The 26,724-nt window shown below is 38.7% G+C and overlaps 1 protein-coding gene across 1 annotated transcript in view; it reads left to right on the top strand.

Annotated features, from left to right (window-relative positions):
• The window catches only part of LOC129467455 (atherin-like), a 254,344-nt gene that overhangs the window by 8,246 nt on the left and 219,374 nt on the right, over window positions 1-26,724 (top strand). The window contains exon 3 of the mRNA XM_055251996.2: window positions 1,798-1,921. Within this exon, the coding sequence (XP_055107971.1) occupies window positions 1,798-1,884 (87 nt within the window). The 3' untranslated portion in view covers window positions 1,885-1,921. The remainder of the gene's footprint in view (window positions 1-1,797; window positions 1,922-26,724) is intronic.

Below are 26,724 nucleotides of genomic sequence, written 5' to 3'. Positions count from 1 at the left end.
GTAGGTATATATTAAAATAAATAAACAATAAGAAAACAAATGATCTCTGCATTATTGAAGGAATGTTTGTTTGGTGGGAAAGTTATTTTCAAATGTCCAGAAAAAGTCAATGGGGCATTGGGGCTTAGGCCTGTAATCCCAGCAGTTTGGGAGGCCAAGGCAGGCAGATAGCTTGAGCCAGGAGTTTGAGACCAGCCTGGCAGCATAGTAAGATCTCGTCTCTACGAAAAAGAAGCAAAATTAGCCAGGTGTGGTGGTGTATACCAGTAGTCTCAGCTACACAGGAGGCTGAGGTGGGAGGATCGCCTGAGCCCAGGAGGCAGAGGCTACAGTGAGCCAAAATTGCTCCAATACACTCCAGCCTGGGTGACAGAGTGAGACCCTGTCTCAAAAAAAAAAAAAAAAAAAAAAAAGTATGTCCCTTTGGATGGCTGTGGGGTAGTGAGAGAAACAATCTTTATGAGGGTGGGAGAGTTCAGTAGAACCAATTAGAAATTGCTTGGTCTGATTTGAGGACCCTTCTCTCCACTAGAGCCAGATTGCTTTGGCTTAGCCAAAAAAGAGTCTGCTTTTTTCCCCCGCTATGGATGGCTAGGAAAGTTCACTGCTTTCTGGATCTGGATGGAATAAATAAAATAAATTCACCTTTCCTCTTATGTAAGATCCTTGTTCAGAACTCAATTTTTCACTTATTTAATATTTCCCCCTTTCTATCATTCTCCCTTAGAAACTTGTTGCAAAGCTAACATGCTTATTATGTGCAGGTGATAAAATTATTGATGTCCCTAATGAGGCACTCTTAGTCTGTAAGACATACAGGACATTTCTTTTAAGATTTGTATGCATGATAGATTTTGGTCGTTTGGCACATCAAAACATTATAGGAGGGGGAGAAGAGACACACCTGGATGGTTATAATCGTCTGCAGGGTGGTCCAGATTCTCAGACCTTGTGAATTTGTTGTGGTCTATCATGTGTGAATTTGGTTAGCACCTCATTAATTTATTAAAGCCAAAGAACAAAAAACCAAATAAAATAATGGCTGTGTTCCCGGAAAAATTTTCCACAGATGGCTAAGTGAGTCTAGTAAACAAAATAAAACAAAACAAAAATCAAGGGTATCATTTGGCTTGTCTGTTGATAGTAGCCTCTAAAATTTTATGTTTCCTCTTTAATGCTTTGGAGATAGAATGAATAACCAGCCAACGTTTTGGTAGTGCTCAGTATTGGTTTTAGCAGTCGTCAAAGTAGCCGTTTTGTGATAATGGACAACCAGGAGCCTTTACTGGGTTTTGTCTGCTCAAAGCCACAGTGGCTTCTTTTGGGGAGATTTTACCTGATGACCATCTGGGTAGAAATGATTTCAAGATGGTGACATGTAAGCTTCCGTGTAAAGGGTAAATATTGATATTTTTCTTGCAGTGAACAACTTAGTGGCTTGTTTTAAAAATTATGAATTTTTTGTACATACAAGCAAATATTGACAATATAAAGACTAGCAAAATAGCAGTCATGTATTCAATATTCAGCATAAAAACTAGAACATTACTGATAAGAATTAGTTCCTTCCATGTCAATTTTTCACCCCAATCTCATTTCTTTTCCATTCCACACACCTCCCCAGGAAACCACTGTCCTCAATTCTGTATTTATCATTACATCGATTTTCTTTGTATTTTCCCACGTATGTATCATTTGTAAACAATATATTATTTAGTTTTGCATTTAAAAAGTTTTATACAACAATATCTATTTTCTATAGTTTTCTTTTCCACCTCTCGATATAATATTTTTCAGATGGGGTTTGTGGATCATTCTGGGATGTGTACATCAAGGGCTATGAACTCCATGGAGAGGGCCAGAAGCAGATACACAGATGACTGAAGTTTTGGAAAACAGAATCTAGGAGAAAAGAATAAAGGTATTGGACTGATATATATACAAACTAAAAGGTGGTTGGCAAGATATGTGTGTGTGTGTCTATACATAACAAGTGCTTTTATAATGGATTGTTTTAATTTTAAAATGATTTTACTCTTGATCTGTATTAAATCAAGTCAACTCATGTGGTATCCTAGCAAATACTCTATCTCAAGTAATATTCAAGACTATAGATCTTCTGAATCACACTCAAGAAGCTGATGATATGCATTTGGTAGTTTCCAAGAAACAGTGGTCAAACTATAATAAAATTTCAATGTATCAGTTAATATTTGCCAAGCACCCCTCTTGCAGCTAGCATTGGACTAGGTGCTTAAGGACAAGTAGTTTGATTCAATAAATTAAAAAAATACACACTTAAGGCTTATTCTTTGCAGATTCATGGTAGTTTTACTTAAGTTTCTACTGCTGAGAAATGTGAGGTTTTTTTGTTGCTCTTTCAGTCCCCAAAACTCCATTTTGAGTTCTCCAGGCTTTGGTGGAATTTCAGGTATTATCAGATCTGGTGGGTGGGACCTGTAATTCAGCCCCTTGTGCACATGGCCAGGAGGCTGGCTGCAAGCATTTTCAGATGGACAGAGACATGCCTCAGGCATTGTCAGTGGGTGTGAAATGCACAGGAGCTGGGCAGCAGGCCAGAGGGCGGGTGGAAGTCTGTAACTGATTATTATAAGACTCTGAATTCAAGCAGACCTAGATTCAAATCCTACTTTCACCACTGCAGGGGAATTCTAAATATATATATATATTTAGAATATATATATATATTTATATAATATATATATTATATATATATATAATTTTGCCTTTGGAAAAAGTAGGGTGAAAATCATTCTGAAAAAGTTTAGGTTAAGATATTGAATATAGTTTGGATTTGAGTGGTTTATTTTGAATAAATAAAATCTCACCTACCTCACTGAATCTGTCGTGGAAAGATTGTTCAGAATGAAAGTATTTTGTCCTGGGGTCCTGGTAGGATATTTGGGGCGAGGTGAGGTGGGCACAAGTGGTGGGATGAAACACTAAATACATTTATTTCCCCTTTTCTCCTTTGACCTCTTTCTTTTTTGAATGTGTCTAGTAATAAGAGCTCGATTCAACTGGCCTTGGTGATCAGTTAGGGAAAATCTGGATGTGCCCCTGTTCATGTTTCTCTGGCTAGTTCACTGATTTCATTTAGAAGAACCACGTACTCGCCATGTGATCCTTGTCAAGTGTCTTGCCTTTTCAAAGACTTAGTTTTCTCATCTGTAACATGGAGATCTTATCTGAATTGTTACCGTGACAAATGAGATGATACATGTGAAAATGCTTTGTCCATAGTTGGGCTATTATTACTATTATTATTATTTCTATGACTTATTTTAAAGACTCAATTCAGGAGTCATTGAACTATGGAAGTCTTCCCTGACTTTTCTCTGTCCCCCATTGGGACAGATTGTCTTCCCAAATCTTTTATGTGATGTGTCTTTTAAGCACTTAGTTTTTTTTTTTGTTTGTTTGTTTTTTTTTTTTTTTGCATTCATTGTTTATGCCATTTGTAGTGCAAAGTTTGCTTACTGGTTGTCTTTCTCACTAGACTGTGAGTTCCTTGAAGGGAGCAATAGTACCCAATCCCATATCCAGGATATCAAGTTACTCAATAATTTTTGCTGCATGAATGATAAAAATTAATATTCTTCAAGATATGAATATTTACTAAATATGAACTCAAAAGATGCTCTCATTTTCAAACAATTTATGAGTGACAGTTTGTTAACATTTATTTAGGGTCTATGTGGTTATTTATTTATTTTTAGATATAGGGTCTCACTATGCTGTCCAGGCTAGCCTCAAACTCCTGGGCTCAAGTTATCCTCCCACCTCAGCCTCCAGAGTAGCTGGGATTACTGGTGCATGCCACCAATCCTGGCTTATGAGCTGTTAACTCTCCTAAACACTGGAACCAGAGAGCATCAGGCAACATAGTAGCCTTGCATCATCATGAATGGGGAGTCAAAATAAGACAAAGAATACAACACTGGGACAATATATATTACCCTCAAAGAGTGGCTAACGCACAACAATGAAAACAACAAATTAGGGCTCAAAACACACTCTTCAAGTGAAAACATCTATCTGCATTTTCTAAAAGTCTGAAAGTTTTAAAACTTGTATTATTAGTTTAATTGAGAATCTGTTAAACAAATCCGGAGGAATCATCCTCATCTCTGATGAATTGCTTCTATGATCCCCAATCCAACAGGATAGCTGTAGATAGGAGGAAAATGCTTACCAAAAGAAGGCGTTTTAAAACCCATTTTTGGCCACCCTTTTCACAAGCACTTAGACTCTTCCCTTTTTAAAGAACAAAGACCTGAAGCTCAAGGTGGTTCACAAATTTATCCAAGAAAATTTTCAGAGTGGCAAATTATAGTTTCAGGTTTTACATTACTTTTCTTAATTTGATTAAAAAGTTCCAGTCTGTTCTAATGTGCATGGGCCCCCAGGCACGATGGCCCTTGGAGAGTCCTGGAGCATCTGCATCTGGTGTCATTAGCAGGGTAAGGTACTCTAGGCCATAAGTCACAGTTAAAATGTTCCTTACAGTTAGAAACTTTCTTTATGTGATTTTTTGATGGGGTTTAACCGAATGGCCCTGGAATATGGGTCCACTCTCCCTTTTGGATTGATTCTCTCTGTTCGAGCCTGATAACTGTCTTGAGCAGGAAGAGGAGGAAGGGGAACCAGCCACCTGTAGGAATGAGTTTAGGTCCTATTTACATAGCGGGTCAAGAGCGTGAAGTCCAAGGGGAACTCTAGCAGGGTCAGTGAGATAGGTGGAGAACCTAGCTGGTCTGTTTGTTTTTCCACAAAACATTCCAGGAGCAAGACAACATCCGCTGAGGAACAGCATTAATAAGTGGCATCTTTCATCAGAAGCACTCAAAGCATTCATGAAGACTTACTCATTGAGCTGTGAGCCACACCTATGTTGTATCTGTGGCTCACTTAAAGATTAAGAAACCAAATTCCGCCAAGTTTGACCTTGTGGCTGAAAGGGAGGCTGGGGAATGAACAGATACAGACCCCAGGTTCCAAATCTCCCTCCAGATTAACCTGGCATAGAATGGGATGTTGAGAAATGACAGTGAGCACCATTGTTATCGCTATGACATCAATTGGCCCTTAATTTTGGGTATGAGGATTCTACACAGTGAAGGGGCAGAGTTTCTGCTATAGGAGCTTCTGATCAATTTGGGAGTTTTGTCTCACATGCAAAACTGAGAAGTACGTGAACCTACCCTATGTTAGGTGCCAAATACAAAAATGCGGATAGGAAGTTCAGAGGAGGAGCCATCACCCAGGCTGTGGTGGGCAGTGGAAATTTCATAGAAAAAGACCTCGAGTTGGACTTTGAAGAAAGATAGGATTCATGCATGTGGGAGGTGTAGGAAGGTGATTTTCAGTCTGAAAGACAAGAGGGAGGTTGGGGAATGCATGGAGTAACTGGGGGTACTAGAGGCACCCAACTGTGGTGGACTAGCTAGGTGGAAGATTCCCTGCAAGGATCTGTGGAATGTCAACCTCACCGGTTTTTAGAGTGTGTGACCAAAGGAACAAGTTCCTTTTTCTCTGAATTCTGTGACATTTAATTTGCTTCAGTCAGAGGTAAACATCTGACTCTGCCTGGCAATCCCTTCCTAGGTCGTTATGATGACCAGTCAGAGGTTCAACTTTACCACCCAATTTCTTACTGATCAGAATTCCAATTAGAGATGTAGTTCCTTCACTGTTTCCTCCTTCTGAACAGTGAAATTGTTCTTGCCTACAAGAAGTAGCCTGAAGCAAACTGGGACAGTACAGTTTTGTGAAAATCAAAAGAAGAAAGGATATTAAAAAGGAGAGAATGGTCAACAGTTTTCATGGATGTGGAGAAATCAGGGAGAATCAGGTTAGATGTGTCTAATCTTCTATGGTCAGTAAAGTAGAACTACATATTAGCTTCTTCTTGGATTAAGGGAGAGCAGATACTATGAGTCAGCCATTGTCAGCTCTCCTTCACAAGCTCGAATACACTCTCCTATGATTCCTGTTTATGTGATTAAGACATTTAACTGTCATCTATACATATGTTAAAAATTAAACTCAGCTATGGTTTTCCCTCCCCCGAGATGCATATAACTGGTGTATGTGTTCTGTAGGATTTTATTATGTTAAAGCGTTACTGCTGCCTCTTATTAAAATTGAGTGCCTTATTTTGATATTAGGTAGAGGAGTTTGATGGATGTTAGCATTCTAAGAGAAATTTGTGGGAAACAATTTTGAGGTTGAAATATTGATGCAACTGATACTAATTGCTAACATCCCAGTAAAGCTCTTAAGAATCTATTTGTATGGAAATTGAAAAGAACCATCAAATGGAAGAAGGACTCAATTTATTTGGAAGTTTTAGCAAGTCCAGTAATAAAGAAATGATTTGATAAGGGAGGTAGAAGAAAAGCAAAATGAGCAGATTATTTTGAAAATATTAAATTGTGGTAGAAAAACATTAAAGAAAAAAAGATACAAATCCTACCATAGTATCCTAGCAATTATTATTATCTTTTGAATTTTTAAAAAAGAGATGGTGTTTTACTCCCTTACCCAGGCTGGAGTGCATGGTGCAATCATCACTCACTGCAGTCTTGAACTCCTGTGCTCAAGTGATCCTCCTGTCTCAGCCTTCCAAGTAGCTGGGGCTACAGGTGCTCGCCACCACACCTGGCTGACAGCAATTATTTTTGCTTTTTGAAAATATCCTGTCCTCGCCTTACCAAGTTTTAAATCCAAATCACGCATTTTTCAGAAACATTGTTGCAACATGGGAGACAAAATGAAGTATTTTGCATCATTTTATGCTGATGACTTCAGGCATGCCTAAGACATGTCACTATTCCTACTTAGTCTTCATGATTATCTTTTGAAATTACTCTGTAATATTCCAGTAGGGGTTTCTTCTGGTTTCTTGCAACTGGCCACTGACTTCTGATTCTCTCTGGATGGTTATCATCTTGCAGTCTAGAGGTAGAGCCAGTGGGAAGTTTGCTTAGGATCTTGAAGATACTTGCTTGTAGATGTTCTTGCCAGGGGTATGCTGTCACTGGGTGTCTCATGCCACCCTCAGGCTGGGGGTGATAAAGGAGCAAGAGGAGCAGTGCTGTAGAGTGGGAGAGAAGGGGGAGAGATGGAAGGCTGGGGAAGACGACTTCCCCTCCCAGCGTTGCCCTGACTCTTTCTTCCTTGGCTTTCTCCTTCTGCCCATATACAGTCCTTCTCTGTCTCCATCATAGCTTATCCTCTCTTTTGTTCCAGTTCCTTCTTCTGCCTCTCTCTCCAGGGGCCTCCCCTGAGCTTGCTGTAGTTCAGAGATTCTCAACCCTGTCAATGCCTACCCTTTAAAACATATTTGTAATGACCCCTTTATCCTGAAATGAAATTTGTAGGTTATAGATTCTCAACACATATAATTTAAAAATTAATCTAATAGTCTAGTTGTAATATAAAGAAGAAACAAAAGGAAACCACTGTAAAATAAAATGATGTAAATGCTCAGGCACGGCTGTATCAGAAGTCATATAGAAGGAAACAGATGTTGGCACATAATGAATATGCTTGTCAGAGAAGCAGACAACATTCAACTGGATATTGTTGATACTTAAAAATATATATGACAGTATACACCATGGAATACTATGCAGCCATAAAAAATGATGAGTTCATGTCCTTTGTAGGGACATGGATGAAACTGGAAATCATCATTCTCAGTAAACTATCGCAAGGACAAAAAACCAAACACTGCATGTTCTCACTCATAGGTGGGAATTGAACAATAAGAACACATGGACACAGGAAGGGGAACATCACACTCCGGGGACTGTTGTGGGGTGGGGGGAGGGGGGAGGGATAGCATTAGGAGATACACCTAACGCTAAATGACGAGTTAATGGGTGCAGCACACCAACATGGCACATGGATATATATGTAACAAACCTGCACATTGTGCACATGTACCCTAAAACTTAAAGTACAATAAAAAAAAAAGAAAAAAATATATGTGACAGTGTGTAATAAGGGCTAGAGAAACACGGCACCTTCCTATCCACGCATCTGTGTTCGGGTAAGCAGTCTGTGCTGCACCAGGGCACCTGGCAGAGGGACCAGTGGTCGATGCAGCTCTTGCTTTTCTTTCAAAGCTGTGGGCCCCTGGGACTTGGTCTACTGGAGCCTTCTTAAAATGGTCACAAAGCATCTACATAAGTGACTGGCTGTCCTGGCATGCCCCGTCCCCACACATGCACGTACACATATACACATGTGCACTTAGATTAATGGTGGAGTGAGCCCTACAAAATGCAGAGTAATACAGGTGTGCTATTTTTGTGACTCAAATACTATGAAAGTTGTTGCTATTTGTGACATAATCTTCTGAAATGAATAATTTTTGGTATAGTTGGGAATAAAAGCAAGCACAATCTTCCCTGGATTTATGTGGTAGTTGTATTCCTGGAAAACTAAATGTATATGCAAACATTACAAACATATTTATATAAACTAGAGTTAGATTCTAGGCTCAAGATAATTAGAAACAGATTTTTTTTTCATTTTAATTCAACAGTCATGGTGACCCAGAAAAGTTCTTAGTGTTCAGGGGTTAGCATCCCTGACTCCTGCTCATTAAATTCCAATAACACCCCCAGTCATTGTGACAATCGAGAACACCTTTTTAGAGTATGACACAACTTCCTTTGAAAATCACCTATGTATTGAAGAGAAAGCTGAATTCTCAGCTGGGAAACCTGGATCTAAGTTTTATCTTCCTCCAGTTATTATTTCTGGGTGAACAGGAATAGTGAGTTTTTTATGGTGCTGCACTTCCTGATTGGTCTCTGGGAAGGGCTGCTTGAGTGGGAGCTGATCTTGTAGGGAGAAACCCTCCACCCTGATCTCTAAAAAACAGTGGCACGGTGTTCTTGGTCTAGTATGCATGCCTCTCCCCCTTTAATGGACTTGAGTCAATAGGTTAATTTCAGAGACTCATACCTGAAGAGATGGGCAACTCAAATAACCCTGGCTAATACGACTGCATTTCCATACAATTGTATATGCAGATTCTGATTTACGAGTGAGCTTTTGGTGCTGTTTACGAGTGAGCTTTTGCGGAACTGAATGGATTTCCAAGAACACACAGAGGCTCAGCTTCTCGTTCCTCATAAACACCTATGTCTGAAGTGGCAAGCAGTACCGTGGCTTAACAATCCTGGTTAATGACATGCTGCTGGTTTTCAGCCAGTAGTTAGTAGTATTTTTCTATGAGAAGAAAGAAGCCTATAATCTATGCCCATCACATCATTGACATTTATTAGAGCTTTTCAAAAAGCAACACATGGAGCTGTATTGTCCAGAGAGAGAGAGAGAGAGAGAGAGAGAGAGAGAGAGAGAAGCAACACAGATTAAGGAATTCAAGTTGCAGGTGCAGTTTCCACTGTATTTTACAGAGATGTTGATAAAACGAGATTTTATGTGGCTGTCAGCACCTCCAGTTTAGTCACTAAAAGTAATTGTGGGGTTCATGAACATCAGAGATCCTTAAATTATAGTTTGACACTTCATACAAATTTGGTCCTGATTAACCCCTGGAGGAGTTTGGTGGTAATTTATTTAGAGAGGTGATTTGGTATGTGCACACATGCATGCACGTGCGTGCGCACACATACACACAAACGCATATATGTGTGTATTTATACTCCAAAATGTTCCTCCTTCCTAGAAAATGATTGAGTTTTTATGACTAAGCATATTTAGTCTAGATGCAGATGAATTCACTTATTCAGAGAACATTTATTGGGGTTATGAGCATTTATTTAGGGCCCCAGAGCTAGGCAGAGTGCACTGATTAGTATATGGCTGTTTGGGGACTACTGAAAGTAATAGTCCCTTTTGGAAGACTTATATGTAGGAGTCTGCAGAACCACTAACCTAGCAGAAAATGGGAAAATGCAGAAAGATTTTTTGAAATAATTATAGTACAGTGAAAAGAATGTGAAATACTGAATTATAAGACCCTAGAATTCATCATTTACTAGCTGCTGTGACTTCAGGGAGGTCGATTAGCATAGTTTTCAAACCTATAAAATAGTAATGGTGTTAATAAAATAAAGTAATAATCCCCAACTTACAGGGTTGTTTTGAGGATGAGAGATGACATATCTATCTAAAAGCAATTTTGTTATAGAAAATTAACTCCAGAATATTAGATTAACACATTTTATTGTGATGTGGTGCCAGCTTCATTTTATTTGCAAGCACTAGAAGGTCCCAAATTTATAAGTTAGTCTGTAGCAATAATCAGAACCTTAGATTTCCTACTTGAAGCATGCCACTTTATTTTGAATTAACGCATAATCTGAAATGAGGTAGAAGATTTAATAGTATAATGCAATAAGATTTAGTATAATGAAGGAAATGACTACACAGGTCACAAGATCGCATACATTTGAATGATACAAAGCTTAATTAAAATTAATTTGTTTTATCCTTACTGACGAGGCCAAAGCATAACATTGTTTTTATGTATTTTACAAGTGATGTCAAATAACTAATTCTGAGGCAAGAATTAAGTTAAAAGTAAAATTTACCGAAATCTGTGAATTTGATAGGGAAAACAATGTCTTATATTGCAGTATTGAAGTTTATAAGAATCAGACTACACTTTATACTTAAATTTTTTTCCTTTGGTTCATCTAAGGCAGTTACTTGCTGGGACTTTGCATACTTTTATTTATCTATCAATCAGCCTGCACTCTGGCTTTTAAGCAGGTTGGTGAAAATCCTTACCACGTGATTATGAAATGATTTCTTTTTTTGATTAAAATGGTAGGAAATTTAAAAGAAAAAGAAAATTGACTTTATAAATATTACTTAACTTCCTAATTAATAAATAACTTGGTTATAGAAAATTGTCATTTATAGCATGATGTATACATATAGGGTGGCAATTTTCCAAAAATTTGAACACAATACAGTTCATTAATAGAAAAACCCCACTGAGCATTTAATGTTTTTGGATTATTCTGAAGGCATGTTGGGGTTTTGGCATGTCTTTAAATTGCCATACCAATTACCCCAGTAGATATGGGATAGTAGGATAATCAGTTAACCTTGTGACGAACAGAAAAAGACTTTTCTACATAGTGTTTAAAAATAAACCTTGTCCTTCCTATGATTTCCATAGATGCTCTGATGATCATCTTTAACTAAAATCTAAGACCCATTATAATTTGCAACATTGTCCCTTCTCAATGATTCTGTTTTAAAATATAATTCCCTTGAGACGGCACCAGCATATTATTGGGAATTAGATTTTATCTGCTTTTTAGACTTCTTCCATAATGGGAACACCCTCATTCTCTGTGGGGTGAAATGAGGTTTAGAAAGACAGAGACTTCCTAAGTGGAAGTAGAAGTATGAAGCAGGTGAACATGTTTGCAGTGACTTCTACTTACTGGAATTGTTGCACATTAATCTTCCCAGATCCCAGATCCTGCCATGTTACTCACCCACTCAACAACCTTCAATGGCTCCGCATTGACTCCAAACTTTCCACTCTCCCATTACTCCCCTCTACACATTATCCTATCCTTCATTTAAACTGGATACCTTATTCTTTCTTAAACATGGCCTAGTGTCCTTCTATTTCTTTGCTTCTCCATTATCTCCATCTTCCCTAATCTAGTTTATGTTTCATGACTCCACTCAAATCCACTTTCTTCATGAGTTTTACTTTCTCCTCTGCCTCACCCCATCCAAATAAATATATTACCTTCCCTTTCATTCCCAAGGCACTTTCTTAGTGTCTTTTTCACATCATGTGTCATAGTGTGCCTTTTATCATAATTATTTTCATGTTTGACTAATCCAGCCACACTCTGTAAGCTTATTGAAAGCAGAAAGAGACTGTGTCTTCCTCAACTTTTTAACATATTCATAATGTGTTTCCATTGTAATCCAGGTGAAATGGATTATAAATAAATTTTCACTGATTATTTAAAGGTAATGCACATATGTTTTATCTCTCCCATTAAAGGAGATGTTCCTTGATGGTGGGGATCATATCTAACTTACTGCCATATCCTCCACAGCATTTAACCAGGGTTCTGCACAGGAGCACAGTTCTCAATACACATTAATGAAATGAGTAAGGTGGTAGATTGGACACATGAATGACATAATAGATGAATGGACAGATAGATAGATGGAAAGATGGATGGATGGTCCAACAATGATAGACTGGATTAAGAAAATGTGGCACATATACACCATGGAATACTATGCAGCCATAAAAAATGATGAGTTCATATCCTTTGTAGGGACATGGATGAAGCTGGAAACCATCATTTTCAGCAAACTATCGCAAGGACAAAAAACCAAACACCGCATGTTCTCACTCATAGGAGGGAATTGAACAATGAGAACACATGGACACAGGAAGGGGAACATCACACACTGGGGCCTGTTGTGGGGTGGGGGGAGGGGGGAAGGATAGCATTAGGAGATATACCTAATGTTAAATGATGAGTTAATGGGTGCAGCACACCAACATGTCACGTGTATACATATGTAACAAACCTGCACGTTGTGTACATGTACCCTAAAACTTAAAGTATAATAAAAAAAAAGAAAGATGGATGGATGGATGGATAGATAGATGGATGGATGATGAATGGTTGGAGAAAATTTATCAATTTCTCTATAGTTCCTTGGCTATTAGGTCTTCTAGTCATTGGCCCAGTTGCCAACTGAGTTTGAAAGAAGCAATACTCAGCAGTGACTGTTGATGCAAAAATGGAGCATAGAGGAAATTTCTGACCCACTTTTGGCAAAGTGGACACACATAGACCCATCCCTTCTCTCTGAAAGATGGACAAACTGTTTGGGAGGGGATGACCTCCCAGCAAGGTGAATGTGGCTCTGTACCTGACAATGGTGACCAACTGAGGGAGAGCAGCTGGGCCAAAGTGACCTGTCCAGCCATTGCTGTGAACAGGCTCTAATCCTCACTGTGAACAAGTCCACTGAGTTTGCTAGTGGAGGATAAATGCAGGACTGCCTGTATAGAAAGCTAAAGAAGCATCACCTTGGCCAGGGAGTCCCCAGACAAAATCATGAAGAAGGTGAATGTGTTTGCAGTGACTTCTACTTATCCTTTTTGCCCAGTGTCTCCAGCTTTCTAAACTTCTTTTCATCCCACAGGGAATGAGGGTGTTTATCCTGCCTTGTTCCCATTATGGAAGAAATCTAATAAAGCAGAATAATGCTAAGCATTCATTGTTACTCTCATGGCTTTGCAGGTTGGCTACAGCCTGGCTGAGCTAGGCTGGGCTTGACTGGGTGGCTCTGCTTCAGCTGCAAGCCTGGCTAGGCTTGAGCCTTTGCTGTGAGTTGGACTCATGTCTACACCCATATGATCATGATAGGCTCAAAAGGCAGCAGTCACCTGAAGGAAGCTCTTGTCAAGGTAATGGCAGAAGCATAGGACAGGTATTAGTTTCCTAGGGCTGTCATAACAAACTACTACAAACTTGGTGCCTTAAAATAATGAAAATTTATTCTTCTACAGTTCTGAGGGCTAGAAGTTTAAAATCAATGTGTAGGCAGGGCCGTGATTCCCCCAAAAGTTCTAGGAAAGTGCCCTTTCTTGTCTCTTCCAGTTTTTGGTGGCTGCAGGTTTTCCGTGGCTTATAGCAGCATTACTCCAATCTCTACCTCTGTCCTCTGGCATTCTTCTCATGTTTCTGTGTCTTGTCTCATAGAAGGGCACTTTTATTGTCTTGTCTCATACAAGGGCCTTACTTTAGTATGACAGTATGATCATAAGGTCCTTTCAATCCTTACCTTAATTATATCCACAAAGACCCTATTCCCAAATAGGGTCATATTCTGAGATTCCAGGTGGACACAAATTTTTGGGAGACATGGTTCAACACACTACGGGAGGGAAAACCCAAACAGGCAAACACATTAGTCTGCTCACATCTCATGGGCAGAACCAAGTCACATCAATTGGTAATTATCTTCTATCTGGAGTGTGAGGAGCTGTAAAGTCACATGGAACAGGCATGGATACACAGGGAGGGAAAGAAATGGGGCCAATAATCCAACCTACCACAAAAGCCTAGTTTGCTGTGAACCCAGAAGAGGAGATGGTTGGTGGTTCTGCAGTGCTTCCTAGCCCTCCAGACTCTCATCTGTATAAATGGGTTTGCTGAGAAGTCCATGCCTCATGGGGTTACAGTAATGATTCAATGTTAATACATGCAAGCTGCTTAGCACAGTATGTGGCACACAGTAAGCACAGAATTAATGTTAACTGCTATGATCCTTATGAACCCACCATCCTTTCTCTACCATCCATTTCACCACTCTCTGTTATTCCTTATGCTTTCCCCCATTTTCCTGGTTTTCAACACACGTAATTTCCATTTTGCATAATTCACATAAACCAGCAAAGAAATTCTCCTGGTAAAGAGTCTTGTTATACTAGAATTTGGAAACAGGGGGTCCCAATTATAGGGAAAGATAACTATTTAGGACATTAACTATTAAGACAGTGGATAGTTGTGGGCAATAAGCAAGCTAAACTAGTGCTTTGATCTCCTGAAAGAGAACTTGCTGTAGGTTGAGGGATTTCTGTGGCTTTCATCAAAGGAGTGGGAATCACGCTGGGCCATTACCTTTGCAGAGCGGAAATGATCCAGTTCAGTTTTGAAGCAAAAGCTGATCAGATAAGGGCAAGACAGCAAAGGATGCTGCATCATCACCCAGGCTGGCCTCTTGGCCAGCAGGCGGAGAGATAAGAACATTGCTCTGGGGAACAAGTTCCCCAGCAGTAACTGCAGTCTGTGTTTGGAATATGAGTTGTTCCATGCTAGTGAGTCACATTTCATCATTTCCGGGAGTTGATGCCCCAGAAGGGACTGTTGTCACATAAAACCTTTTTATAAAAACTGTTTATTTGGTGGAGTCTTTATGTTTAGCTTTTGCACCAAAATAATTTCTAAATGATGATTCACTTCCAACCTATATGACATGCATAGACGCAGTTAATGCAAAATAGTGTTGATGCACGTTTTTTACATTTTTTTTTTCATTTTAAAGAACCATTGTACAGTTTTTGCTAAGGTCTCAGGATTTCTTATGATTCCTGTGGACACAGTGCTGCAGAGCTGCACCCGAGGCAGCATCTGATGGGAAAGAGTGCTGACCTGTTAAGGGCTGGATGATCGTTCTGGATGGAATGTGCAGGAAGCTCAAACACCGAAAATGGACTTAGGGACTGTCTTTGCCTCTGTTGGCTGTTAACAATCTTTGCAATCATGAGAATTTTAGAAAAGAGAGCAATAATTTCTACTAGCTGTATGGTTACTAATTTCTAATCATCTAAATATAACCTTTTATATTAAAATAGGTGTGATTACAGGCACAGAAAACCAAACTCCATATGTTCTCACTTCTTTTTTTTTATTTTGTATCAATAAATTTATTATTTGCAAATTTTACCCATTTACAGAGATAGCCAACCTTCCTTCCTTCCTTTCTTTCTTCACCTAATATAAACAGAGCACCTGCCACATTCTAGGTAGTATACTAGGTATTAAGGCCACAAAGATGTCTAAAATGCAAGACCTTCCCTAAGGAAAAAGGTCTTCTGTAGCATAAACACTCATGAAGTATCACTACTTTAAGCCAAAGGCTATAACGTACAAATGTAAATTCTTTTAAGAGGAAGCTTTGGTCCTTCAGCAGAACCCAGGCTTATGTTCACACCAGAGTAGGGAAAGAACTGCCCGTCTCCCAGGGCTCTACTTGGTGCTCAACAAATATTGGCTGAGTGAATAAAAATGAAACCTTCAGGATCAGAGATGCCTTTGGATATCATTCTTGCCCGAGGTCTCCCTTTGAGGTCTTGCCATTCTAATAATATATCCATCTCATTTTGGATTCTTCTTTTTTTATTATTATTATACTTTAGGTTTTAGAGTACATGTGCACAATGTGCAGGTTTGTTACATATGTATCCATGTGCCATGTTGTTTTGCTGCACCCATTAACTCATCATTTAGCATTAGGTATATCTCCTAATGCTGTCCCTCCCCCCTCCCCCCACCCCACAACAGTCCCTGGAGTGTGATGTTCCCCTTCCTGTGTCCATGAGTTCTCATTGTTCAATTCCCACCTATGAGTGAGAACATGCGGTGTTTGGTTTTTTGTCCTTGTGATAGTTTACTGAGAATGATGTTTTCCAGTTTCATCCATGTCCCTACAAAGGACATGAACTCATCATTTTTTATGGCTGCATAGTATTCCATGGTGTATATGTGCCACATTTTCTTAATCCAGTCTATCGTTTTTGGACATTTGGGTTGGTTCCAAGTCTTTGCTATTGTGAATAGTGCCGCAATAAACATACGTGTGCATGTGTCTTTATAGCAGCATGATTTATAGTCCTTTGGGTATATACCCAGTAATGGGATGGCTGGGTCAAATGGTATTTCTAGTTCGAGATCCCTGAGGAATCGCCACACTGACTTCCACAATGGTTGAACTAGTTTACAGTCCCACCAACAGTGTAAAAGTGTTCCTATTTCTCCACATCCTCTCCAGCACCTGATGTTTCCTGACTTTTTAATGATGGCCATTCTAACTGGTGTGAGATGGTATCTCACTGTAGTTTTGATTTGCATTTCTCTGATGGCCAGTGATGATGAGCATTTTTTCATGTGTTTTTTGGCTGCATAAATGTCTTCTTTTGAGAAGTGTTTGTTCATGTCCTTCGCCCACTTTTTGATGGGCTTGTTTGTTTTTTTCTTGTAAATCTGTTTGTGTTCATTGTAGATTCTGGATATTAGCCTTTTGTCAGATGAGTAGGTTGCAAAAATTTTCTCCCATTCTATAGGTTGCCTGTTCACTCTGATGGTAGTTTCTTTTGCTGTGCAGAAGCTCTTTAGTTTAATTAGATCCCATTTGTCAATTTTGGCTTTTGTTGCCATTGCTTTTGGTGTTTTAGACATGAAGTCCTTGCCCACGCCTATGTCCTGAATGGTATTGCCTAGGTTTTCTTGTAGGATTTTAATGGTTTTAGGACTAACATTTAAGTCTTTAATCCATCTTCAATTAATTTTTGTATAAGGTGTAAAGAAGGGATCCAGTTTCAGCTTTCTACATATGGCTAGCCAGTTTTCATGCTCTCACTTCTAAATGGGAGTTGAGCAATGAGAACACATGGACACAGGGAGGGGAACAACACACACTGGGCCTGTCCGAGGGCGGAGTGGGGGCGCATCAGGATAAATATCTAATGCACGTGGGGCTTAATACCTGGGTGATGGGTTGATAGGTGCAGCAAACCACCATGGTGCATGTTTATCTATGTAACAAACCTGCATGTCCCACACATGTATCCTGGAACAAAATAAAATAAAATAACATAAAATGAAAAAAATTAAATAGGTGTGATTAGTAAGATGAATTCCCCTGTGAAGCCTGGAGCAGGCTTCACTTTTTTCAACACACATCTGTGCATCAACAACAACATCAGACAAGGTGTGGGGGCTCACGCCTATAATCCCAGTGATGTGGGTGGCTGTTGCAGGAGGATCACTTGAAGCCGGGAGTTGGAGACCAGCCTGGGAAACATAGCAAAACCCTGCCTCTACAAAAAATAAAAAATTAGCTGGGCATGGTGGTGCACGCTTGTAGTCCTAGCTTCTTGGGAGGCTGAGGCAGTAGGATTCCTTGAGCCCAGGAGTTCAACGTTCCAGTTATCTATTATTGTGCCACTGCACTCCAGTTTGGGTGACAGAGCGAGACCCTGTCTTAAAAAAATGTCTTCTGGCCAAAAGAAGTGAGTATGGGTCAGCAAACATGAAGTTCTTGCCCAGAGATGGAGAGAGGCTGTTGGCCTTTGCAGGGGGAATTGCCCTGCCCAGCAGAGGGTAGAGCTGTAAGGGACCCTGCCAGGAGATTTTGCCCATGGGTCACTTGGAGAGTGAGGAGTCACCCTTGTCTCATTGACCACGTGCTTCTTGGTCCTTTCTCCACCAGCCATGAATGTGTGTATGCATATAGGTGTGTGTGTATGTGTATGTGTGTAGCAGGGGCGGGGAGGAGGCTGGGACACCAAGGTGTCAGCGATCCACCCGTCTTTGTGCTCTGCCACTGCCAACAGCATCCAAATTCTCATATTCAGCCTCTCCACCCAGACATAGCTACACAGGTCTCTCCCACTTCTACATTCTGTGGCAGACATTGCTTATTGCCTAAACAGAGCCTTATTCTTCCTCAACTCCCTTCTTTCCTGCTCACAGAACCTGATTTATTCAGGGAGCAGGTGGAGTGTAGCAGGTTGATCTTGAGGAGCATAGGCCCTTATGTCAGCCATATAAGATAAAGCATTGAAATCAGTTAAGGGACTCTCATTCCCTTTAGCCAGTGATTGGTCTAAGAGTTTGCATATAACCCTGTTCTGATGAACAATGTAAGGGAGATAGATGAAGGGGAAAATTCAAATAAAAGCTTCATGAGAAGGGGCCTTTCAGCCTTTCCTTTTCTTCTCACCTGGAAAATATATATGAAGCCTGGAGGTTTGGTAGCCATGTTGCAGCTATGAGGGCAAAACACAGAACACTAAGGAAGTTAGAGCAGAAAGACCACAAGAACCAGCCTTGGTTAGCCTACCTTCAGACTTTCTTATTATGTAAGAAAAATGTCTCCTTACCCCAGTAAGTGTAATCCACTGTTTGTTACTCTATTTTTATGATACTGATAGCCAAATGCTTTGTCTTAGTTTCACTACTGGCTAGTTTTCTAAGCTCTGCAAAATGTGGGACTGCCACTGATGCAGGAAACAGGTGGCAGTGTTGAGGATGAGAAGTAAGAGGGGGTCCAACCAAATGGTGCCCACCAAAATTTCAAGGTGCTACCCTTGAATTATAACACTTTTATAACAAATGTGACACCAAAGATGCATGTGTACACTGTACCAAGCAGAATGGGGCTTTGGACTGCTTATCAAAAGCTTCTAAGGGAGCCTAGAAGTGACGTTCTTATTGCCAAAATGTGATGGAGTGAAAAATCAGAGGAAACTGAGGATTAGATATCTACGTAAAATCTCTTAGTTAAAGAATTTATCCTTTTTGATTGAGACTGATGGGTGGTTGAGTAGACCCATGCTCATAGATAGACACGTGTGTAAATAGATCAGCAGGTAGGTACTGGGACTGGATAGATCCTAAAATAACTCTAAGAATTAAGATTCTCATGGCCCTGCTGGGCAAAACCAGGTATGAATTTCTACCTTCATTTTTTTTTGTATGTGATATATGTTATACTTGTAAGGTCCGATGCATAGGGAAAGAACTCTGTCTGGTTAAGTGCAACAGTCCTGCCTCTAACAATAAAACAAGGTGGAGGTTGATAAAATTATAATTTGGGCTTTTCCTTGATAGCAATATTCAGAATTACCAATATGTAATCACCACATCAAACCCTTGCATCTCCTTCTCTTTCTACACCAGAGCCTGTAAAGTCCTTCCTAACCATAACTAAGGCAGCCTGGATGGGACTATGCCTAACTCATGTCAACAGCATTCTCTGCTTTGCTACAGTTATGTAACTACATTTTAAAAGTGTTTATGGCCTCAGTTTTATTGGTCATTAAAAAAACTCTTTTTTTAGAGCAGTTTTAGTTTCATGGCAAAATTGAGAGAAATGTGCAGGATATCTCATATACTCTAAATTCCACACAAATGGCCTCCCCCATATCAACATCTCCCATCAGAGTGGTACGTTTGTCACAACTTATGAGCCTATGTTGATATGTCATTATTAACCAAAAGTCCATAGTTTACATTAGGATTCACTCTTGGGGTCTTATATTGTGTTGGTTTGAACCAATGTATAATGACTTGTGTGCACAATTATAGCATCATACAGAGTATTTTCCCTGCTCTAAAAAATCCTCTATGTTCTACTTATTCCATCCTTCCCTCCCTAGTAATCCTGGGCTTTTCACTGTCTCCACAGTTTTACCTTTCCCAGAATATCACATAGTTGGACTCATACAGTATGTGGCCTTTTAAAATTGACTTTTTTCATCTAGTAATATGTATTTGAGGTTTTTCCAAGTCTTTTCATGGCCTGATAGCTCATATCTTGTTTGTAGTAAATAATATTCCATTGTCTGGCCATACCACAGTTTATTTATCTATTCACCTACAGAAAGACATCTTGGAAATAACGAATGAGGCTGCAATAAGGATCTGTGTGCAGGTTTTTGTGTCACATAAGTTTTCAACTCCGTTGCATAGATATCAAGGAATGCACGTTGCTGGATCATATGGTAAGAGTATGTTTAGTTTTATAACAAACTGCCTAAGTATCTTCTAAAGTTGCTGTACCATTTTGATTTCCACCAGCAATGAGAGTTCCTATTTCTGTTGCTTCACATCCTCACCAGCATTTGATGATGTCAATGTTCTGGGTTTTGGCCATTCTAAATTGGCATGTAGTGACTTCTTGTTTTAATTTGCCTTTCCCTGATGATATGTGGTGTGGACCATCTTTCATATGCTTATTTTCTATCTGTATATCTTCTCTAGTGAGATGTCTGTTAAGATCTTTGGCCCATTTTTTAATCAAGTGGTTTGTTTTCTTATTATTGAGTTTCAAGTTATTTGTATATTTTGGATATGAGTCCTTTATCAGATATATCTTTTGCAAATATTTTCTCCCAGTCAGTGGCTTGTCTTTTCATTCTCTTGACAGTGTCTTTCGCAGAGCAGAAAATTTTAATTTTAATAAAGTCCTGCTTATTTGTACCTTTTTTTTCATGAATTGTGCCTTTGGCGTTGTATCTAAAAAGTCATTATTGAACCCACATAATCTAGAATTTCTCTTATGTTATCTTCTAGAGTTTTACGTTTTAAATTTAGGTACCTTTTACTTTTATGATTAACTTTCAGTTAATTTTTGTGACAAGTGTAAGATTTACCTCTAGATTTTTTTTACATGTTTAGATGTCCAGTTGTTCCAGCACCATTTGTTGAAAAGACTTTTTCTCTATTGTATTGCCTTTGTTCTTTTGTCAAAGAGCAGTTGACTATATTTATGTGGGGCTGTTTCTGGGCTTTCTTTTATATTCCATTGATCGATTTGTCTATTATTTCACCAATACCACACTGTCTTGATTACTGCAGCCTTATAGTAAGTCTTGAAGTCAGGCAATATTCATCCTCTAACTTTGTTTTTCTTCTTCAATCTTGTGTTGGCTATTCTTTATCTTTTACCTCTCCATATAAACTTTAGAATCAGTTTTTTAATATACACAAAATAACTTGTTGGTATTTTGATTGAGATTGCATTGATCCATAGATCAAGTTGGGAGAACTGACATCTTGACAACATTGAATCTTCCTTTCCATGAACATGGGATAGCTCTCCATTTAGTTAGCTCTTTTCTTTCTTTCATCAGCATTTTCTAGTTTTCTTCATATAGATCTTATACACATTTTGTATAAGATCCCAAATGAAATACCCAAGTATTTCATTTTTGGGGATGCTAATGTAAATAGTATTATGTTTTAAATTCAAATTCCACTTGTTCATTGCTGGTATATATGAAAGTGATTCACTTTTGTATTTTAACCTTGTATCCTGAAATCTTGCTGTAATCAGTAATTAGTTCCAGGATTTTTTTTGTTGCTTTTTCAAATTTTCTATATAGACAATCATGTCTTCTGTGAACAAAAACAATTTTATTTCTTCCCTCTCAATCGGTATACCTTTTCTTCCTTTTTCTGTCTGGCTGGATTAGCTAGGACTTCCAATACAATGTTGAAAAAGAGTGATGAGAGGGGACATCCTTGCCTTGTTTTTAATCTTAGTGGGAAAGCTTCCAGTATCTCAACATTAAGTATGATATTAGTAGTAGATTTTCTGTAGCTGTTTATTTTTTTTAAATCAAATTGAGGAAGTTCCCCTCTATCCTAGTTTGCTGAGAGGTTTTTTTTTTTTTTTTTTTTTGATGGAGCCTCACTCTGTTGCCTAGGCTGGAGTGCAGTGGCACGATCTTGGCTCACTACAACCTCTGCCTCCCGGGTTCAAGCGATTTTCCTGTCTCAGCCTCCCGAGTAGCTGGGATTACAGGCATTCACCACCATGCCCGCCTAATTTTTGTATTTTTAGTAGAGATGGGGTTTCACCATGTTGGTCAGGCTGGTCTCGCTCGAACCCCTGACCTTGTGATCCACCTGCCTCAGCCTACCAAAGTGCTGGGATTACAGATGTGAGCTACCACGTCCAGCTGCTGAGAGCTTTTATCATGACAGAGTATTGGTTTTGGTTGAATGCTTTTTCTCTATTTATTTATTTTTACTTGTTTTCTATTTTTTAAAAAAAATTTTTATGGAGATGGGGTCTTGCCATGTTGCTCAGGCTGGTTTCAAACTCCTGGCCTCAAGTGATCCTCCACCTTGGCCTCCCAAAGTGCTTTTTCTTTATTTTTTTTATGTGATCATTTGTTTTTTATTATTTAGCCTGCTGATGTGATTGATTACATTGATTGATTTTTGTGGTATCCTTGCATACTTAGGATAAATCCCACTTGGTTGATTTTTGTGCTATTGATTGACTTGTGTGCTATTGATTGATTTTTGTGCTATCCTTGCATACTTAGAATAAATCCCACTCAGTTCTGGTGTATAATCCTCTTTGCATATTGTGGGATTCAAGTTGCTAATATTTTGTGGAGAATTTTGCATCTATGCTCATGGGAAATGTTGGTTTTTAGTTTTCTCTTCTTGTAATGTCTTTGATTTTGGCATTAGGGTGATACTGGCTTGACAGAATGAGTTAAGAAGTATTTCCTCTGCTTATACCTTCTTAGAAGTACTTCCTCTGCTTCTATCTTCTTAAAGAGATTGTAGAGAATTGGTATAATTTTTCCTTAAATATTTGGCAGCATTCACCTGTGACCCCATTGTAGGCCTGTTGCTTCCTGTTTTGGAATGTCATTAATTATTAATTCAACTTCTTTAATAGGATGACCTTTTCAGACTGTCCCTTTCTTCTTGTATGAGTTTTGGCAGATTGTGTCTTTCAAGAAATTGGTTCGTTTCATCAAGGTTATCAAATTTGTGAGCAGGGTGTTGTTCATAGAATTCCTTTATTATCCTCTTAATATCCATAATGTCTGTAGTAATGTTGCCTCTTTCATTTCTAATGTTAATAATTTGTATCCTCTTTTGAATTTGAATTTGCTAGAGGGTTATCAATTTTATTTATCTTTTCAAAAAATCAGCTTTTTGTTTCATTTATTTTTCTCTATTATTTTTTTGTTTTTAATATGCCCTCATTTTCATAATTTCTTTTTTCCTGCTTACTTTGGATTTGACTTGCTGTACTTTTTCTAGTTTCTTAAGGTGGAAGCTTAGGTTGTTAATTTAAATCAGAAAGATTTCTTTTCTAATGTATACCTTCAATGCTATAAATTTCCCTCTAATCACTGCTTTTGCTGTATTCCACAAATTTTGATAAACTGTGTTTTTATTTTTATTTACTTCAAAATATTAAACAATTTTTTGGGGAATTTTTTTCTCTGACCTATGTTTGTTTAGAAGTATGTTGTTTAATCTCCATGGGTTTTAGGATTTTCCTGTTATTATTTTGTTACTTATTTCTAGTTTAATTTCATTGTGGTCTGAGAGCAAATGTTGTCTGATTTCTCTTCTTTTAAATTTGTTATGGTGTGTTTTATGGCCCACAATGTTATCTATCTTGATGAATGTTCCATGTGAGCTTAAGAAGAATGTGTATTCTGCTGTTGTTGGATAAATTAGTTTATAGATGCCCATTATTCTAGTTGATTCATGATGTTGTTGAATTTGACTATGTCCTTACTAATTTTCTGCCTGCTGGATCTGTCCATTTCTGATAGAGGAGTGCGAAAGTCTATAATACTGGGTTCATCTATTTTTCCTTACAATTCTGCAAGTTATTGCCACACATAGTTTGGTGCTTGTTGTTAGGCACATACACATTAGGGACTGTTATGTCTTCTTGGAGAATTGAGTTATTTATTATTAGGTAATGCTCCTTTTTAGCCCTGATGACTTCCTTGCTCTGTTCTGTCTGTAATTACTGTAGCTACTTCCACTTCCTTTTGTTTAGTGTTAGCATGATATATCTTTCTCTATCCCTTTACTTTTTCTTCTTCTTCTTTTTTTTTACAATAGTATTCTGTACAAGAACATTAATGTATCCCTTTACTTTTTTTTTTTTTTTTTTTTTTTTTGAGACAGAGTCTTGTTCTGTCGCCCAGGCTGGAGTGCAGTGGCGCGATCTCGGCTTTACTTTTAATCTATATGCATTTTTACATTTAAAGGAATTTCTTATAAATAACATATGGGTTGATCTTCTTTTTTGATCCATATTGACAATCTCTGTCTTTTAATAGGTGAATTTAGACTATTGATATTTAAAGTGATTATAGATCTAGTTAGGTTAAAATCTCCCATATTCGTTTCTGTTTTCTATTTGTTGTCCTTTTCTTTGTTCCTAGTTTTGTCTTTCACTCTTTTTTTGCCTTTCGTGGTTTTAATTGAGCATCTTATATGATTTCATGTTTCCCCCTTTCTGAGTATTTTCGTTATTCTGCTTCTTTTTTTTCCTTTTATCTTTATACTTTTTTAAGTATTTGCCCTAGAGTTTGAAATATACATTTACAATGAATCCAAGCCCACTTTCAAAGAACACAATACTGCTTCATGGATAGTGTAGGTACCTTGGTCATGTTCTTTTAAATCAGAGTTCCCATATAAAGATGCTTCAAGAGAGAAAAGATTTATGACAGTAGCCTTTTGTGTGCTATACCCTTTAGAAAAAAACATGTTTCTAAAGGATGATAAACCTACTTCTTCTTGTTGGTGGCTGGTGACTGCTTGAATAGTGCTCCCTTAGAATTCATGGCCACTGAGAATCACAGGATGTGGCCATATTTGGAAATAGGATCTTTGCAGATGTAATTGGTTAAGATGAATTTGTACTGGATTAAGGTGCGCCCTAATCCAATGACTGGTGCCCTTATAAGAGGGCCAAGAGATCACACAGACACACACAGAAGGGAGAAGGCCATGTGATAGTGGAGGCAGAGACTGGAGTGATGCAGCTACAAGCCAAGGAACACCAGTGATTGCCAGGAGTCTCCAGAAGCTAGGAAAAGGCAAGAAAGAATCCTACCCTAGAATTTCCAGAGGGAACATGGCTCTGCTGATACCTTGATTTTGGACTTCCAGTCTCTAGACCTGTAAGAGAGTAACTTTCTGTTCTTTAAGCCACTCAGCTTGTGGTAATTTGTTATGGCAGCCTTAGGAAATGGATACAGTAGTGGTGGGGGAGTTTCCTTCACTCTGATTGCTGTCATGTGATTGGCATTCCACTGTAACACACCTGGCCACTCACTCACTCTGGGGAGGAAGAATGACTTAAATCTGCTTGTTGACCTGGGAAGGATAAACTGGACACTTGTAGATCAGCCTTTTTCCTTCTTTTTTTCTCTTGGGTGTGAACTCGCCCCAGAGAGCATGCAGTCTACGTGGGGAGGCCTGCAGAGGATCAGTATTACGAGGCCCCTGGATTGCAATATAAGCAACATCTTCCAATATCGGCCTTAGCAGTGATAAGTTTACAGTTTAATTGCCCCAATGTATTTTTTAATCTGATTTCTCAATTTGTTCAGTACTCAGCATGTATATGGATGGATTGAGGTGGGGAAAGGAAAGCCCCTTTAAACTGGCAATACCATCCAAGTTCCTTCTGTTCTCAGTAAAGATTTGTTTAGTTTCCCTTGAGAGGAACATTGTATGGAGAAAGGGCACCCTGAGGGATGAATTAGTCCTCCTGTCTGCCTAGCCAGGATCATAATACCTCAGTCATACCCCACATGCAAAAGAACACATTCAGTTTTCATATCTTCCAGGAGAATGACTTCAACACCTTCTGAAAGACCCGTGGAGTACTGAATACACTTTTTGTTACTTATCTTCCTTAAATGGCTGAGTCGATGAAAAAAAAAAAAAGGTCTGGGATAGGTTAAGATTTTAAAAAAACTTTTCTCTTTAAATTTTATTTATTATTATTATGTTTTGGTTTTACCTTTTTATTTTGAAATAATTATAGTTCCACAGAAAATTACCAAAAATGTAGGGGGAGGTCCTGTGTATCCTTCACCCAGTTTCCTCTAATGGTAACACCTTGCGTGACTATAGAACATTATCAAAACCCAGATATTGGCATTGGTACAATTGGCAGAGTTTATTTAGCTTTGAAGAGTCAGTCTCTTCCTTCATTTGCCCCCGTCAGGAGGATCTTACTCTCCCAGACCTGTTCTCAGCCTTTCTGGGGACAAATGAATGAAGCAACTGCGGAGAAGAAACTAACTAGAGGTTTGCAGATGTTTCTCAGTTATTTTGAGAACAGCAGATCTGGTAGGTGAGAGAAGTGGGTAAGAAAATAAATGGAAAGATTTTAAGTATTGCTCTTGAGTGTGAGTAAACTCTGTTTTTCCTTTTCTCTCACACCCAACAATTAACACAGAAGACTTCTGTGACCAAATGTGGTGGTGGGGGTTCCCTTATACACCAAGCAAGCAATCGCTTCTGCAGCAGGCACCAGCTGGGCGTCCTCCAATTCAAATCTGACACTGTCTAC

The sequence above is a fragment of the Symphalangus syndactylus genome, chromosome 18 (genome assembly GCF_028878055.3).
Source record: "Symphalangus syndactylus isolate Jambi chromosome 18, NHGRI_mSymSyn1-v2.1_pri, whole genome shotgun sequence".
In the NCBI taxonomy this organism is placed as follows: Eukaryota; Metazoa; Chordata; class Mammalia; order Primates; family Hylobatidae; genus Symphalangus; species Symphalangus syndactylus.
The sequence above is the reverse complement of the archived record's forward strand: the minus strand, read 5'-3'. Positions and strand labels throughout refer to the sequence as shown.